Source organism: Spinacia oleracea, chromosome 5 (assembly GCF_020520425.1).
Source record: "Spinacia oleracea cultivar Varoflay chromosome 5, BTI_SOV_V1, whole genome shotgun sequence".
Classification (NCBI taxonomy): Eukaryota; Viridiplantae; Streptophyta; class Magnoliopsida; order Caryophyllales; family Amaranthaceae; genus Spinacia; species Spinacia oleracea.
The window spans coordinates 5718700-5733483 of record NC_079491.1 but is presented as its reverse complement, the minus strand read 5'-3'; the positions used below and the strand labels follow the sequence as shown (position 1 = coordinate 5733483).

General features: G+C 34.0%; 3 protein-coding genes across 3 annotated transcripts; 2 read left to right on the top strand and 1 right to left on the bottom strand.

The window, feature by feature from the left end:
* The first annotated feature begins 548 nt into the window (after positions 1-548).
* On the top strand, positions 549-2530 carry LOC110775096 (F-box protein CPR1). Its single transcript, XM_021979702.2, has one exon. It carries the CDS (start codon positions 824-826, stop codon positions 2402-2404), a length of 1581 nt encoding a protein of 526 aa, XP_021835394.1. The 5' UTR covers positions 549-823; the 3' UTR covers positions 2405-2530.
* A 5894-nt stretch (positions 2531-8424) lies between these two features.
* Positions 8425-12212, top strand: LOC110775092 (protein DEHYDRATION-INDUCED 19 homolog 5). Its single transcript, XM_021979695.2, has 6 exons — positions 8425-8580; positions 8690-8770; positions 9397-9539; positions 10042-10119; positions 10209-10429; positions 11768-12212. The coding sequence occupies exons 2-6, from the start codon at positions 8704-8706 to the stop codon at positions 11871-11873; spliced, it is 615 nt and encodes a 204-aa protein (XP_021835387.1). The 5' UTR covers positions 8425-8580; positions 8690-8703; the 3' UTR covers positions 11874-12212.
* A 1034-nt stretch (positions 12213-13246) lies between these two features.
* Positions 13247-13639, bottom strand: LOC130460821 (uncharacterized). The gene has a single exon (XM_056828421.1). It carries the CDS (start codon positions 13637-13639, stop codon positions 13247-13249), a length of 393 nt encoding a protein of 130 aa, XP_056684399.1.
* Positions 13640-14784: the final 1145 nt, after the last annotated feature.

Sequence of the window (14784 nt, the reverse complement as noted above, 5' to 3'; positions counted from 1 at the left end):
ATTGGAAATTGGCAAGGCATAACACACTTTACAACTTCAAAAAGACCTATTCCATTCTTTCTTGGGGGGCAAGAGTAATCCCAAATGGCTCCCATACATATATACGTAGTATTTTTTATTTTTATTTTTTAAGGGAAAATACATATACCTTTCTTGGGTTTATGTCAATGACTCATACTCCCTCCGTCCCGGAATACTCGACCCGGTTTGACCGGCACAAAGTTTAAGGGATTTGAATTGACTTATTTAATTTAATAGGGTGAAATTTTTAATTATTTTTTGTATGGAGTAGGTGGTAGGTGGGTTAATAGGGGTGGAGTGAGAAATAATATAATATTGTTAGAATATTTTCATTTTTAGAAACAGGTCAAATATTATGGGACGGCCCGATAAGGAAAACAGGTCAAGTATTCCGGGACGAAGGGAGTAATAAAATAAATAATTGTATATAGTTAAGGATAATATTTATTTATTAAGGGACATGGAAATCACTTCATTCACACTATAAAAAGAAAAAAAGAATAATAGTCAAATATAACATCTACACCTACCTCTACTTCTTTGGGCCTATCAAAACTCATTCTTTTCCTCCACTACTTTCCTTCATCATGCCTTATTATATAACTTCTACCAATTTCTCCTAGTTTTTCCCCAAACTTCTTTGAATTTTCATCAAGAAATTTAAGCTTTTATTCAATTCAAACACTCAAATCTCTAATTTTCTCTTTCAAAAGGCGAAAACGATGATCGTTTTTCGTTGATTTCCCGTTCGTTATACTTCATCTGTTCCCTAAATATCGCACCATCCTGTTCTGTTCTTTCGATGGCGTATCCTCGAACGGTGGAGGATGTCATCAAGGATTTCAAAGGTAGAAGAGGAGGAATGATCAAGGCATTAACAAAGGAATTTGAAGAGTTTTACCGTTTATGTGATCCGAATAGCCCGAATCTATGCTTATACGGGCACCCGAACCAAAAATGGGAGGTCAACATACCATCTTTTTCGGACCTTCCCGAACCAAGACTAGGGATCAACTTTGTACGGAACACCATGACAAAACACGAGTGGATATCCATGGTAGCGTTACATAGCGACGCGTGGCTATATTCAATCGCATCATATTTCGCCACCAAGTTTAACTTCGATAAAGCCGATAAAAAACGCCTCTTTAACAAACTCACGGAGGTTTCCTCCCTACACGAGGTGGTTGTCACGGCGGGGAAGAAAAGGGTTAAAACCGAAGGCGGCGGCTTACCGGAAGAAATCCTCGTCGAAGAAATCCTCTCGAGACTCCCCGCACGTGACCTCCTAAAATTCCGGACCGTGTCCTCCACGTGGCGGTCTTTAATCGATGACTCAGATTTCGTTTCTACACATATGGAAACTTACAAAAACAATATCGAGGTTAGTCATTTACTAGTCATGTATCGACCAGCTAGAAGTTGGCTTAAAGATGAACATGTTTTAGTTCGTCGAAGTGATACGTTTCGAAAAGTCATGGAATTACAAAGCTTATATGATCATTATGAAGGTGCTTATGAATTAATTAGCTATATTAATGGGTTAGTTTTGGTTAAAAAAGGTAAATCAAGAGGTTTTCGTGAGATTATATTATGGAATCCTTCTATAAATAGCTCTATTAATGTTCCTAACCCTATGTTCGAAGCTATGAGGGAAGCAACGTATCTTGAGCTAGGGTTAGGTTATGATGCATCTAAGAAAGATTATAAGGTTGTTGTAATGGTTTACCCTAAAGCCGAGATTAAGTACTATTTCGGGGAACGGTACCGGGCCACGGGCCCGGGTTTCGTACAAGTGTATACACTTAGTACAAACTCGTGGACCAGTAACAACAATGTTAGTCCTCCGCCGTACTGGAGTGTTGGGGGGCAAGTCTTTGTTAATGGCGCGATACATTGGATAAACTTTGGCCCGAAACTCGAGGATGATTTATGGTATAAGGATAAAGATATGTACATTGTTTCATTTGATGTTGAAAACGAGGTTTTTAAGTATTTTGAGCTACCTAAGGGGTTAAAAACCGATGATGAGCCAAAGGAGAAGTTTCCGACAATGTTGGGAGGATCACTCGCCGTGTATTGTTCTCATTATCAATCTAGGAATGATATTTGGGTGATGGGAGAGTACGGTGTGTCGAATTCGTGGAGTAAACGTTACACATTTTCGTTACAATTTGATAAATTGTTGCATTTCAAGAGTAATGGTGAGTTATTGTTTGCTGTTGATGGGAAAGGGATAAAGTCATATGATGTGAAGAAAGAAAGGGTTAGAGATCTTGCCAAAACTTATGCTAGATCTTCTAATTATACAGTTTTTACTTATGTTGAGAGTTTGGTTTTGTTTAAACAAGCGAGTAAGCGGCCATTACAACTTCTTGTGTAAATGGGTAGACGGAGATTCACATCAGACACGTATTGCAAACAGACTCTTAATCATAACGTGGCAGGACGTAGTTATGTTTCACATGATTTCATGTATTTTTAGCTAAGAATTTGATTTTTTTTTTTTTTATCTCTTTTAAAGTTCGTAGCTATTTTGTTTTTGGACCTAAATGGGTTTTCCATTGTTTTTTTTATGATTTGTTTACATTATAGACATTTTTTTTTATGTTAGCACCCGGTTTACTCTTAGGGCTAATCCGAATTCGGGGCGAGTTTTGGGTGGTTAGGTTTCAATCCCTCCAAATTGTTGTTGCGGGGGAATCGAACACGAGTTTTCCCTACCAAGTTCAGCAATAGAGATTTTTTAATCTTACAAGTTACAACCTCTATCCTATATCGACGTTTCTTGTTAGGCGATGGGTTTATCTTATTTTGTCAACGCATAACTCTAGCTCTTGCGCTTATCTGCATTCTATTTTTACTTATTGAATTGTGGAAAGTCAACAAATGCAATTATTGTATACGTAATTCTATTTTTACATATTCAATATTGGAAAGTCAACAAATGCGATTATTGAACATATGCATGTACCGATGTACGTATGAGTGTATGACCGTAATAGTGTATTACTTTATTTTCCTTTTTGGTGCGAGCCACGAGGAGTCTAAGGATGATACAAATTATAAATGGAGGGAAGAGATTTGGACCTAAAGCAGTTTACACTTCACATGCACAGACTCTCAGTCTTAATTATTAGGTCAAAACATAATTTGTAGTGATGTAGTATTATATATTGATTATACATAAAAGGCTCTAATGTGGTGCAACCATAACGTAGAAACTGAATTTGTAGGGTATAATATTTGGTATACCAGCAAGGAATAGAGTAGTCCATTGTGCCTATTTCCTAGTTAATTAGGGTAGGTAACAACCTAAAGAAGACTATATATTCTATGAAAAAGTATAAATTTTATGCTAATTTTGCGTGGCAACTAGCCAACTACTACCACCTTAACAGTCCAGCTACCGGCCTAGCTACCATATTTTAATTTCCTTCTACCGGAGCCTGTTCAAATACGTAATGTTATAACGGATGCAAAGAAAAATTAAATAACGTAAATAAAGAACGCATAGATTTAACGTGGTTCACTAACAATGTGTTAGCTACGTCCACATACAGAGGGAAGAAAATTTTTATTGATCTTGAGGAGTACATATTACATAATACAACTAAGTTATGACCTAGATAGTTTATGTAGTACTCTCTAGACAGATGCAGAAAAATCCAGAAAATAGGCTCAAAACAGATAACCCTAGTCCGGAATAACCGATAACCCATGTTGCGTCCTCGAACCCCTAAACCAGGGGCGTCACCCCTGGACCCCGACTCGCTGACCGGGCAGCGAGATCCCTGTGATGGGGCGTTGCAGTAAGGGGTTTGACCGATTCAAGGAATTTTCTAACACGTAAGAGGCATTTTATTTTCAATTTCAATCCCCTAAAATATGAGTATAATTAGGGATTGGGCTTTGCCTCTCTTTCATACCAAAAAGAAAAAAAACTGAGTATAATTGTTTGACATTACATACTACATAGTATATTGTCTAATTCTTGTAATGGACCTGCTGACCTCCTTGTAAAATTGTTGAAAATTCACCAGTGTCCAAAGTATTGCTCTCTTACCTCATTCACACAAAGTATATTTTAAGGGGTTCTTGTGAAAATAAATATGTCGTGTGAATATGAAGGTCGGTCTTGTTTACAAGAAAGAATAAACAAATTAGTATGCCTAATCTATTTTTTTACGTAACTTATAGTTTAATAATTATTATTGACTATAATAGCAAACATTCATTAATATAAATAAATTTATGTGGATTCATTCAACGGAAAAGTGGCCACCATTTCCCATTACTTAATTATAATTAATTAAATAAGAACAAAAAAGAGATGTCTAATAATTTGGCGATCAAAATTATGATGTTGTTGGCCGCTTATTGCATGCCGTCGTTCCATTTTGTAGGACATAGATATATATGCCATCGCATCGCTTCATTAGGTTGCCTCAAATAATATTAATCAATGACCCAACTTTCGGTCACAAATAAATGTTTTTTTTATCTTTTTTATTTATTATTTTGGGGTTGGTAAGAGGGAGTTGCAAAGTGCAAACAAATACAGTCTATTAAAGCGGGATATAATATCGGGTGTGAATGAGTTATAAGGACAGTGCATATTTTAAATAGAGAAGAAGATTTGAACTTGTAACGTATTGAACACGTATACCTTCATTCTTCGTCACTAAGCTAGTAAGCTAAGCATCCAAGTCATCAATTGTAAGCAAGATTTAAAATTAAACATTGACCCTATTACGAAGTACGTAGTATTTAATAAGAGAAACAAGTTGATACTATTGCTACATACTAGAGCTGATCAACATGGGCCCGGCCCGACCCGACTTGAAAATTAGCATGTTTTGGGCAGAATATTTCGGACCAATTTTCGGGCCCGAACTTTTTAAAAAATTGCGGATTTTGGGCAACGTAAAACAACAACTTAGTTAAAAATTTAGCCCGACCCGAAATGACCCGAAATAGCGAGTTTGGGCACACAAAATTCGTCCGAAGCTTGAACCGACCCAACTCAACATAATGGGCAGATTTTTATTCAATCGACTCAACCCGAACCCAGCCCAACCCGCCTTTTGATCAAATCTACTACATGCATAATATGTGAATTACATACTCTCTCTGTACTTTTAAATTTGTCTATTTTTTACCAATGATGTCTTGGCCTAGTGGTTAAGACTGAGGGCCTGTGTACAATAGGTCTCAGGTTCGAATCCCCCCGCCCCCATTTGTAATTTATATTGCCCTTGTGGCTCATTCGCACCAAAAAAAAAAAAAAAAAAAAAAAAAAAAATTTGTCTATTTTTTAGATACTCTCAATGTTTACTTAAGTTTGTCCGAATTTTTAATTTTGCAAATTTAAAGAGAAAAAGGGGAATATTTACCATCTAAATTAGCAATTTGACAATCATGATTCATGACCAACCATTTGTAAAAGGGTCCTATTTGTCCAGAATCACTTTACGGTTAACCCAACTTGAATCAGCGGCTTCGTCTTTGTCTTTGTCTTTGTCTTTGCCACACGCATTATTGTTTATACAATTATAAAATATCGTTTGCTTTCTCTGGAATTACTGCATGATGAGTCAACCATTGCGGACTAAAATATTGTGTTTCATTGAATGGCATGCCTGTGGATTTCAGTTTGGAACTCTGGACAATGGACAATTGCCAATTCGACATGCACTTGTCCCAATTGATTTAGCATGCCTCACCTTCTCTCTTTGCAATTTTATTATTGAATGAATTTGAATGGAACCGTGTTAAGGATAACGTAGTTATCATAGAGGATAAAATATCATATGAGATAGAGTTATGTTATATGACATGAGATAGAAGTCTATAGGACTTAGGAATTCTACGAAGTGTAGGACATCTAGTTTGTAATATAAAACTAGATGTCCTACATTTCGTAGGATTCCTAAGTCCTATAGACTTCTATCTCATATGATATTCTATCCTCCGGGATAACGTTATCCTTAACAAACCGCAATGAATTAAAATTTGACAAAGTAATGTTTGAGAAGGGACATTTTAGCCAAAAGATATCGGTACTTTTAATATTTTCGTGAAATCAAGGTACTAATGGAAAAAAGCTAATTACTATATTAGCTTATAATTAATTCGACTAAAAACAAATTTTTTATTAACATCTTTCTTAGGATTTTTTGTCATTTAATACCTTAAAAAAAAACTAGTTTTTGTAATTTAACACCTTACTTATTTTTTATTGTTTTTAAACACCTTAAAAAACAAAAAAAATTTAGAAATCAACACCACTTGACAATTTTTGTTAGAAAAAACATTAGTTTTTAACTATGCTAAAGTTCCCAAGGCATGATATGGTGGTAACAACTCCTTCTACCATCAAATTATGCTTTGGAAGTTATAGCATGATTAAAAATCAACGTTTTTTTCTTATGGAAATCGTTAAGCGGTGTTGATTTATAAATTTTTAGATTTTTAAGGTGTTTAAATATAATAAAAAATAAGTAAGGTGTTTAATTACAAAAACTAATTTTTTTAAACTTTTATCACTTCTCAGTTCTTTTTCTGACTTTTCTAATGAAAAATGAGGTGCAACTATTACTTTGAAATGGAAGCTAGGAGTAATAAATATTTAAAAGCCTTTTTGTTGGTGAACATTGCTTAACTTTAATGAAGATTAATTAGGTAACACGTAACACACTAAACAATTGTTAATGAAGACGCACAAAGTTTTTACCAAAAAAAAAAAAAAAAAAAAAGACGCAGAAAGTGTGAGTTTCCATTGAAAAGAAAGAAAGAAGCACACTCCACACAGCAAAGATTCTCTTTTTTCCTTTGAACGTGCATCACAAGCAAAATGTCTTAATCTTAATAAAGCAACTTTTAAGTTTTAATGACAACAGTTTATTTGTTTAAATACTTCTCCATATATATGTGCATGAGTACCAATAATTCTCCGTATGTGCATGACTGCTAATAATGTCTTAATCTAGTGGTTAAAATCGAGCATTTATATACAATGTGTTACATTTTTGTATTTTTTTTCTTCTCCATTTGTAATTTGTATTGTCATTTATAGTATTATTATTGATTGTATTTTCCGAGTTATCCGTGATTGTACTGAGCATAAGCCTGGCTCTGATTAGTGATTATGGATTACTCCATAATATTATTGACAAATTTTATCAGAACATCAAAATTTGTAAATAAAGAAAAATGATTTTAAATTTTTAACACATGACAATTAACTAATGGTGGACAGCAAAATATAAGTACTGTATACTTTTACAAGTCAATCATAGACTTCTATTGTTCTCCGTACTACAGTATACTTTAATCTTGGGAAGGATTATTTCTAAAAATTATTTTTAAAAAGTTATGCATTGATCATTGTGAAATTTAAAGTCCTGTGATTGGCCTAAAACAAAAAGAGAAACTCTTATGCCATTGGAAGTCCAGTTTTCCAATACAAGACATCTTCATTAACTAACCATAATAATTCAAGTCATCTTGGTTTTACTAGTTATTGTTTGATCCACATATATATACTCGTACTTTTTACAGTGTGTTATATAAACGCATTTTAAAAAGATTTTTGGTTAATTAAAACACGAAAAAAAATAATTTTTGATGAAACTTCTATTTCGCACAATGTAAAGTTTTAAAATTTCATCTTTTGTAACCAGTGTAACCTCTTACGCGCAATTAGTGAATAATCGACCATTACTTTTAGATTTTGTTACATTTTCATTTAGTTCAATTTAGTTCAGTTCATTTTAATTTTGGTTTTACTAGTTATGTTGGTTTAACTAGTTATTGTTTGTTTGACATATATATACTCGTACTTTTTACTGCGTGTAAGATTTTTGGTTAACTGAAACAAGAGAAAAAACAATTCTTGATGAAACTTCTATTCGCACAATGTGAAATTTTAAAATTTCATCTTTTGTAACCAGTATAACCTCTTACGTGCAATTAAATGAATAATCAACCATTACTTTTAGACTTTAATTCTATTCAATTTAGTTCATTTCAGTTCAGTTCATTTCATTTCATTTCATTTTAGTTTTGTTTAGCCAAGCTCGAAAAAAAAGGAGTCTCAGTCATGGACTCAAAGGGAGTGAACCAATTTTCCAAGTTGACAAAGTTTGGAAAGTAAGGTAACAAAAAGCACAAGAGCAAATGACATGGACTCCTTGAGTTCTGATTGGACACCTGTAATAATGACATCATTTCACCTCTTTAATTTTTCTCCCTACTTTCCACCCATTTATTTTAATAATTCCACGTGTCAGTTATCCACACAAACTTTAGTCTAATTTGTTGTTTTCCAAGGAAAGTTAAAGCATTTCCACATATTCTTCCAATATTTATTTTTCTTTTATTAAAAGAGAATGAAAAAGAAAGCAATTTAAAAAGGAGATCAAAGAAACCAAGAGTGAGTGACTCAGAACAGCAGAAGTAGCAGTAGAAAAATACAGGAGAGAGAAATAGGACAAACTCCAATATTTATGCATCATCAATTCATCATCTGTAAAGAAAATTAACAAAAAAAACAAGGTTTTCCCCCTCTTTCTCTCTCTACTTTCTCTGAAAAACCCCCAAATTTCTGATTTCTTTTTGTTTAATTTTACTTGATTAATGCTGACACATTTTCCTGGTGAAGCAGAAGCAGTAGCAGCAATGGATATGGATTCCTGGGCATCAAAGATTCATTCTTCTAAGCACTTTTCTTCTCATCTCAGCTCAGGTTCACTTTCTCAGTAACTTCATTTCTTTTTTCTGCAAATTAATTTGTTAATTTTGCTTGTTAATGTTATACAATTAGTGGGTTTTAGATTTTTAATTGATTTATGCAAAATTGGGGTTTGCAACTTGTTAAATTTGCTTGCTTGTAGTACATAATTAATGGGTTTTAGAATTTTATTGAAATTTTGCAGATTTAGTGATAATAATTAGTTAATTATGCTTGTTAACTGTATATAGTATGTGGGTTTTAGAAAATCTATGGAGATTACTTGGATGAATTTTCTCACTTGTCCTTTTTGTTCTTCACTATAATTTTGTTGCATTTTTTCAAGGGTTTATTTTCCTTAATTGTTACTGATTCTTTTGTGGATTATGTCAAAACCCAGAAGTTTTAAGGTAGAACTCAAGTAGAATTTGAGTTCAATAGCACAAAAAAAACAATCTTTAAGCAGCCAACAACTTGGGGGAAAGTTGATTGGAGATTTGGAGGAAAGAGGGGTCAGAGGTTTAAGGACAAACTTTTTTTGGGTGGTTTTGTTGGTCCTACATGTAAACTTTGTCTGTTCCTTGCAAAAAAGATCAAATTTTCTCTTACATTATTGAATCATTTTGTTTGTAAATTGACAGGAAATCGATTAGTGTTGGATGATTCAGAAGTAAAAGATGATGCAAGGACTTATTTCACTTGTCCATTCTGCTATGTCGATATCGAGCTGTCTGCACTTTGTGATCATCTACAAGGAGAACACTGCTTTGATGTCAAAAACGCCGTATGTTTATCTTTGTATATATACGTTCTCTTTTCTTTTCTTGATGAGTGAAGTTATATTGGCGGACAATGTCCATGTTCTGCTGTCATTTCGGATTAGGAATCACCACAATGTGCTTTTGAAGTGCATTGCTTATTATGACAACTTTATTAATGTCTCATTGCCTAAAATTACCCGACAAAGGTTTCGAGTCCAAATGTTTGCTCTAATTAGTCATACAGTTCATAATTAAATTATGTACATGTGCCAAAAACAAGCATAGAATTCTTGAATGAATGAGGATAAATGTGATGTGAAAGATACCCTGAGTTGAATTGGGTCCATGAATCTAAGATATTTTTCTAGTACCATGATTAGAGTGTATCTATTTGAGATTTTCAAAAGCAATTAGTCGCATATATAAGTAGATTTTTGGTGCTTAGTTGACAATGTTGGAGAAGTTTTCAGTCAATTATACAACTTCTTTACTTAACTTCCTATCTATCCATATCCATGGTTTCAGGTTTGTCCAGTTTGTGCACTAAATTTGGGCAAAGATGTTGTCGGGCATTTCAAGACGCATCATATGAACTCAATCAAGGTAAATTAAGAACTTTAATTTGACATTTGTCATTCATCGTGTTTCCTAAACATTGGTTATGTTTCCTAATAAATTCCAATGATTCACAGACTCGGAGAAGGTCTCATAAGTCAGGATTCTGGAACTTCTATGCTGGAAGAATGATCGGTGGCATGAGTGCTAAAAATGGCATGGAAAATGTGAATGCCTTATCACCTGATCCACTTCTCTCCCCTTTTTTGTTTAGCGCACCATATTCGGAAATTAAGGATGATCAATCTCAAGATTTGTGTTCCGTTGATGATCTCCCATCCATTCCAGAGAAAGAAAGGTACATATTATACTCTAGTAGTCTAGCTTGATTGATTGGTTGCCATTTCTTATGCTTGCATAGCATGAAAACAGAGGACATGCAAAATCCTTGAGCAAAAGTGAACAAAATGTCGAATCTTTATGCATTTGAAGTTCCATGTTTGGTGTCCCATATGTTTGTCCTAGCAACGTGCAGTGCTTTCGTATGTTTAAAAAGCAAGCCATGTTTCATTATTTATTGCTCTTTATGTGTTTGTTGTGCTAAGGATAGCCATATGGTAAGAGTCATTAGACTACAATGTCATGTTTTGGCAACTTACCGTGCCCAATCAAGTTTCCAAAATGTTTTTTGCCAATTTCCTCTAGCTATTTTTCATATAGTAAAGGAAGAAGTACGTAGGCTCCGTTTGTTTCAAAGGAAAACATTTTCAAAGAAAAATAATTTTCCATGGAAACAATTTTCAAGGGAAAATAGTTTTCCTTCATTTGTTTCCATACAAGAAAAATTATAAAGAGTAAGAACATAGAAGTGGAAAATGTGGCATTACTTCTTTTCAAAAGGAAAGTTGGTTTTCCCCTGGAAAAAGTTGTTTTCCACCTTTGAAAAAATTGTTTTCCACCCTTTACAAAACAAACAAACAAACAAACAAACAAAAGAAAATGGGAAAATCATTTTCCGAAAAGGCGTTTTCCGTCAAAACAAACGGAGCCGTAGTACTAAATATCTTCTCCTATTATGTTTGGCAGTTTAGGTACCTAGTACACTTTCAATTGGGTAAAATGTCCCTGAAATAAGCAGTAGTGTAGGTTAAACTTGGTCCATATAATTTCTTAATTCTCTTATAGTGTTAGGCTCATATAGCTATTTAGCCTCACCCAATTGAAAATCCTCAAAGTGATGATGGCTTGATGATTTTGGAACTGCCTCGCACCAAGGAGACTTTGTTTCCTTTATTTGTTGAGACCCCTTGATAAGAAGCACACCGAGTTATCTTAGACTGAAGAAGAGGGGAGATATAAGCTTGAGGAGCTACTCCTTCCATCACCAATTGGTTTAATACTCTAAGTTTACAACTGAATGTTTCTAAAACAACTTGTTTCTTGGTCTTGAAAACATACATTTCGCTGTGGTCTTATAAGTAAATGTCATACATTATATTCCTACTTGAAGCAAACATATTCGAAGTCTGAATTGCTTCCCTTCGATTTATCTGTTTGCATATCCTGTTTACGTATATATGATCAATATGTATATACTCCTCACTCAACTTTGACAATGTGATGCAATAAAACTGATGTTAATCACATCTGACACAACTAACTGTGGTTATATTACTGTTTTGTTGTGGAAATGCAGCTCAAAATCATCAAAGTTGAAAGAAAGCAAAGAAAAGGAAGACTCTGAAGAACTAAGGCAGAGAGCTGCATTCTGTCAACAGTTATTTTTCTCAACCATAGTCTAAAAAAATCCCTCCTTGAAAGTCACACTGCTCAAATATGAGTATATCTTCCTGTTAAGTTATGGTAAGAGATGTAGCACGTGTTTTCAGTTGCGCGATTATCTTCCCATTTCCATCACCAAGGTCTAGCAAATTTCCACAGAAATTAAAAGTATTTATGTTATAAAAGGCAATGTATAGGATAGGTATGGTAAATTATCCAAGTGTTAGTCTGTTTAGTGTAGTGAAGATGAGCTTTATTTTGCACTTATGTAGGAAAACATTATTCTCCCCGTTTTAATGCTACGGAGTAATATTATATATATATAACATTGCCTCTGGGAAATAATTGTTTGATTAGAACTACTGGTATAAGGTCCTTTACTTGAAGTTATTAAAAGTGTTCAGGCATACTTATACACCTTTACTGAATGTCAAAGCAATGGTAGATCTGAACTCTGAAGGCAACTACTCTTAATAGTCTAACTCCATTTCTTCAATGTGGGACAAGATTGTTGGCTCTGTAACTGTATTGGCGAGAGGACTAATTTCCAGTGGGAGTTTGTATGGGTATCTCGATGGGCAGCATCCCTCCCATATGAGGTTTTTTCCATACCCAAGGCTCGAACCGAGACCGTAGTTAATGAGCAAGAGACCCTTAACCACTCACGTCAACCCCAGTTGGCTTGGTTGGTTCTGTTACTGTATAATGTGGGACAAGATTGTTGGCTCGGTTAGTGTATAGACTTCACACCGGACCAGTTGTCCACACTGGAGGAGAGACTGGTCACATATAAGCCTGTCTGACAGGTCTCATCCTAAAATCAATTGGTGATAGGTGGAGTAGTCAAACAATCTTATATGGTTAATCTAACTATATTTCTTTAACATGGAACACCTAGTCCCAACTAAAACATATATGTGGGTTATACTCTTAACACATTTTTTTTTAATTCTTCAAAAGCCTACTTTTGAATTACATGTTAACGACTTTAAAGGAACCAAAATTAATGGTTTCTAAAAACGTCAAGTGGTTTGTAATCAAAATAATGTAACCATTTTTAATACCAATAAGGAGCATGTAAGTACCAATAAACCAATAGTGGATCTCATTGGTAATAATCAGTAGTGTATTGTTTAGCCAATAACACACAAAATCAGTAAAAATCCAAATTAATCAGTACCAAACTACCAACAAGAGTCACTTAAGAGTTAAGTCTAAAGCAAGCCATTTTTTACATAGATTTTCTCGAATTAATCAATATACTGTGCAAAATTTGTGTATCATTTCAGTATAACAAAACTAATAGTTACATTTACAGAGCAAAAATTATCCTAAAATCTAAAAACTTTGCTCTATATTTTTCCCTATCAATCATTTTTTAAGTACAAAAATTCTAGACTCTTGTTACTTGAGCCATGGCCAAAAGACTTACAACAGCAGCACAAACAACAGTAAGAAACTGTCTTTCCTTAAACATGACTTTAATCAAGTTCATTGCAACATCAACAGTAATCTTCCTCCCATCATGAACCAAAACACGCCGCCGTGTCCCGGAAAATGCCAACACCACAAGGACAGTAATCCAAGCAACCATGGTGGTACGCGCCACCACGACCAAGCATATTGACACTATGGACAGCCCTACGACGGTGAGGACGGTGGTCCGTAGGGCTGAGGACGGGCCGGGCTCATTTGGGTAGGAGGAGAAGAAATATGTTACAAGGAAAAGAGAGAAAAGGAAAGTAGAAGTTGATGAAATGCTTCTTGGTGTTGTTGTTGTTGTCATTTGGGGGTTTGAGGGGGGGAACAATTAGTGTTGATTTGAGGGTCATTGTATATTACGATATCCGATGATATTTATATGAGGAAAATCAATGGATTATTCCCTCCATTATTTAATGTTTTCACTACTCTATTTTTTTGCGCAATTTGGATTATAAATCCTGGTGCACAATGTTCACTGTACATCCTAATAAACATTCACGAGAACCTAATAAATATGGAGATTGATTTTAATGTATGCGTATAAGTGAATATTTTAATATATGTTCTTTGGATTTGAACTATATGTTCATTTACTATATATGTTCTTTGGATTTGAACTATATGTTCATTTACTATATAATTATATATGTTTTTTGGGAATAACGATATGTTCTTTATATTTGAACTAAGTGTTCATTTAAAAATAGGATGCACAATGATCATTATGCACCCGGGTACATAAGCCTTTTTGATTTTTTTTGGATCGAACTTTTATCATTAATTTATAAGAAATAAATTGTGTGGGAACTTGTTAGACTCGGTTTAATATTTTTAGAAATCAATATTTTAGAATTTTTATGTTTACATAATTAAAGATATTTGCATTTTAAATCGTTGTTGGTGACCGTAAAAAGTTAAATGGAGCAAATAAATAGAGACGGAATATAAAATTATGGAAAGGGGTGATAATGGTGGTGATTGGAGGAGGGAATTTGGAGAGAATTTTGGGAGTCATGTGGTGCACATGGGCAGGTTGGAAATTAGGGGGTGACACCTTACTTATTTAAGTTATGTCGGATTAAGTATAAGATCGTTTTATGTTGGTTAACCCTTCGTTAATTGTATAGACAAGGACTTAATTATTGAATATTAACAAATTGATCTCTTTTGATTAAAAATAAAGTTCACTTGATTTCTTTCGATGAATGGAACTATGGAAGAACGTTCTAGCTAGGACGTACGAAGTACTTTGTATGTTTTATGGTACTTTGGAATCTTTATATGGTATAAATACCTACTAAATCGAGTAAATAAATATATGAGCATTCATCGAGTTTAACTTGTAAAACTGATTGAAAATACTTATGAAAAATACTAGTTAATAGGATTTTTTATATTACATTTTAAATAAGTAGAAATACATGATACGTAAAAATAATTGGGATA